This window comes from Vigna angularis, chromosome 1 (genome assembly GCF_016808095.1).
Source record: "Vigna angularis cultivar LongXiaoDou No.4 chromosome 1, ASM1680809v1, whole genome shotgun sequence".
Lineage (NCBI taxonomy): Eukaryota > Viridiplantae > Streptophyta > Magnoliopsida > Fabales > Fabaceae > Vigna > Vigna angularis.
In genome coordinates, this window is record NC_068970.1 from 30202104 (window position 1) to 30205894 (window position 3791).

The 3791-nt window shown below is 32.4% G+C and overlaps 1 protein-coding gene across 1 annotated transcript; it reads right to left on the reverse strand.

Annotated features, from left to right (window-relative positions):
* Positions 1-799: 799 nt before the first annotated feature.
* On the reverse strand, positions 800-3388 carry LOC108333696 (uncharacterized). The gene is made up of 5 exons (XM_017569177.2): positions 3239-3388; positions 2955-3141; positions 1991-2197; positions 1323-1514; positions 800-1236 (listed from the first exon to the last, which is right to left on the reverse strand). The coding sequence occupies exons 1-5, from the start codon at positions 3319-3321 to the stop codon at positions 1093-1095; spliced, it is 813 nt and encodes a 270-aa protein (XP_017424666.1). The 5' UTR covers positions 3322-3388; the 3' UTR covers positions 800-1092.
* Between the last annotated feature and the right edge of the window lie 403 nt (positions 3389-3791).

Consider the following 3791-nt stretch of genomic DNA (forward strand, 5'->3'; position numbering starts at 1 on the left):
AGTCAGACCTTCAAATAGGTCACCTTAATAACACCAAAACAAGAACAACCCTTTTAATATGAACGAATGTTAAAGTTTGAAGAAACACTCCGACAATTCATGCAAGTTTTCATTTCCAATCCTTTTGGCATGAAAAGATTGAATTGATATCTATTCATTTTTAAAGTTTGAAACTCAAATTATATTAAAATTTAAAAAAAAAATCAATTTTATATTAAAATTAAGAGATTACAAATATATTTACTTTGATGAACAAACTAATATATAGGACAAGTAATAGCTGGCTACGACATGCACCTCTAAACCGTTGGCATCACGTACCTTTCACCTAGTTGAAATAAAGCATCTCTAGAAGGAATGTGGGAATATGATATTTTGACACCTTTCAAAATTTATATTACCAACCATTTTCATTATTCTTATTTAATCATTTAATTAATATTTTAATTAAATATCTTAATTAAAACTTTTATTATTATATAGAGTTATTAAATCAATATAAGAGAAAAGGCGGATTGTGAAAGTAATTTTTTTCCTTTGTAGACTTTAACTTTTAAAGAGTTTTTGAACCAATAACAAAAAAGCCATTACAAACAAAGTTAACTTTTTTACCGCATAAATATTTAAAATTTGACTAAACCTTTTAATTAATATTGTAAAATTTAAATTGTTCACATTTTACATGTAAGAATTATATTCACATGATTATTCAGTTTTATGTAATATATTAATTCAAAATTAAATGGATAAAAGTTTTTGAAAACAAGTCATCATTAGGATACGCTATAACTTAAAGGTCTCCTACTATTACTGCTCTGTAAATAGATATTTTTATGTACCTATACAACAATAATAAAATATAAATGTCCAAGTAGTATATTGAAAGCGACAAAAGAAATAGGTAACTGAGGTTATAGATTGGTTTGGCAAAAGTAAATATGCAGATGGACAACGGTGCTAGTGGTGGCTAAACCACACTACCAGAAGTCATTAAACATTTACTCCCCTTTTTGTAAGTTGTGCTTGTATTGCATCCATTTTAATGTTTGAAGCAGAACAGCCGAAATAAATCAATAATATCCCTGCCTTTTATCATCTCTCGTTGATCTTATAGGTCACCATTTTATCTTTCCATTGCTTCGGGTCCTGGTTCAGGTCCAGATATTTTTCATAGAAGGTGACTTCTTGGTTTGATTTCACCAACAAGGCAGAAGAGCTTCTAGTTCCATAAAGTCCCTAACCATAAAACGAGTTTTTAGTTTAAGCATGTAAAAGCAGGGTTAAACAGATAAGTAGACAAGTGGAATGAATGTGTTGGTTACCGATGGCAATTCTGTTTCAACAAATATAGCACTCAAAGGATGTTCTCGTTCACGAGGCTGAACTCCAGGTAGCATCCACTCTTCATCTTTCACTCTGTTTGTCATTAGTTTCTCAACCATTTCTTTGATGGGAAGATCACTTTCACCATATTCCTCAATCAATTCTTCGAAACTTTGGCGCATCCGTTTAGCCTGAAAAGGTTTTGTCAAAGTTGGTGTTAATGCTTGCATACATGTTGTCTCTTTCAGAAGAAATGTAAAATTTTAGAATTAAACTACAGCAATCCCTTTTTAATTTTGTCAAAATAGCATTTTTTTTTCCCCTTTTACATTAAAAGAACAATTGCGTACGCTTAATACAAAATATATATATATAAAAAAACCATCTTTATTTTATATAGAGATATTACACGAATTATTGTATTTTCCAAGTAAGACCTTTTCTCTTTTAATTTACTTATCAGGGTGGGTTAAGTCGAAAAATATTGGTTGCTACAAATTGTTGCATATGTAATCATATCATTATATGATTCTGAGTATGAAATAAATCATACTGACAGGAATAGCTACAAGGGCAATAAAACAAGAGGACTAAGCCGATATAAAATGAACCAACCCACATAGAAACTAAAAATAATCTGGAAACAATAACAGGGTTGTTCTGTTACCTTTGCCCAAGGAGCATCCAGAGATGCATTAGCCAACACGTGAATTCCCGGGGTCACTAGAGAAAAAGAAGGGTTATCTCGATCTGGTCTATTGAACACATAAACCATGGTGGAGGTGGAAATATCGGCCACCACAAGGTTAAACCCATTGTACTGATGTGCCTCTCTCACAACTTCCTCTGCAAACTCCTGGGGACTCTTATTGCTCTGTTGCATTTTATTCACACGTTATGATTAAACCAGTGCAACATCACCCTGCACAGTAACAAAAGAGAAACGAAAAAGAAGCATGACAAATAACAATAGCAGATAAGCTAGTTTAATTTTCTATTCAGTTAGCTATTCTACATTTATATTCAACAAATCATTTTTTCCATCATGAACGACTTTAAGACTAACTTGTTGGGTTTTTAGCTTTGGGAAACGTCAGAGCACCAATGAACCATTGACATTTCACAAAAGAAAACCTAGGCACTATTTCAACCTAAAACCTTAAAGACAAAAGGTATGTGGATCTCCCTCCCAAAACCTTAAAACAAAAAGTGTCTGAGTCTTTTTTTCTTATATACTGCTCTTCATGCTCATTTCTCATTTCTACAGAGAGCATTTACAACCCCAAAACCTTAAAATACAATAAGTGTGTGGAATTTCTATACTACATTTGAAGCCCATTTATCATCAATGTGGGACCCAAATTGGAATCCTAAATAACTCACCCTCAAATAACAGTATTGTAAAGTGACAGCTTAAGATTATATATTTATGGAAGGTCCCCATAGGCTCTGGTAACAAGAATTTAATCCTAACACTTCCTCACATCCTACTTCTAAAGTGACAACTGCCCCCACTATAAACTCTTTGGCCTTATCTTTCAGAACATCGTTTGCCTTTATTCAATGAAGATATTGTTTGAGTGAAAGCTAGTTAAAGGGACAAACAGACGGTGTGAGATGCGAGCGTTTACCTGAAGGAAAAGAAGGGGCAATTCTCCTCTAGTTTTGGGGTGTGGAAGGGTCCCAACTTCCCTAAAATTAGTGAGAAACGCGATCCTGCCATTTCTCGTCGAACCCAACCACGTTCCACCGCCGAGCCCATCCTTACCACCCAATATCGTTTCCTCTCCCCACCACCATGCCAAGGGGTATGTCGGGCTATCAGGTTTCAGCAGTCAATAAAAAATTCCATTTTTGTCTGAAACTCAAAGAATCACATCCGAAAACGATAGCAAGAAGTAGGTTAGGTACTCACCGAGAATAATTCTGGTCCCTGTTGCATAAGATTAAGAAGGGGTACTTGGGATGAGCTTGCCATATGAACACAGAGATACACATCTTTGGTTCTATGCTCCCCTTCGCGTTGGGTAACTAACCAATTTCCTTTTCAAAGAAATAAATGGCTAAAAATTTATTTATTTTTAATTTGTTTAAATTCCAAAATATATAAAATTCCAATAATTACATGGTGCTCAATGAAAAATAGTCATATAAAAAAGTAATTCAAATTAAAAAATTTAAGAATGTGCATTGGAATTTTCAAATTCTAGTAGATCCCATCTATATCCAATAAAATAAATTTGATTTATAATTTATATTCATTTTAATAAGATAAACAAAATTTAGATTTCTTTTTCAATTTAATTTAAATTAGACTAAATATAAATTTAATTTAATTAAGTCTAATATATATGTTGAATTTTTCATATTTGATTTAATCAAGGTTGAAGTTAATTTAATTTTTTATCAAGATTGACTTAAGTTGACCTTTGACCAAAACTGACTTGATTGACTTTTAATTTGACCAA

Excerpts from the sequence above, each read along its gene's own strand:
- LOC108333696 (XM_017569177.2), bottom strand. The coding sequence starts at position 3,321 with ATGTGTATCTCTGTGTTCATATGGCAAGCTCATCCCAAGTACCCCTTC. Across the intron at positions 1,515-1,990 it reads TGGATGCTCCTTGGGCAAAG|GCTAAACGGATGCGCCAAAG; the intron begins GTAACAGAACAA and ends AAACCTTTTCAG. Across the intron at positions 1,237-1,322 it reads TTGAAACAGAATTGCCATCG|GGACTTTATGGAACTAGAAG; the intron begins GTAACCAACACA and ends TTTTATGGTTAG.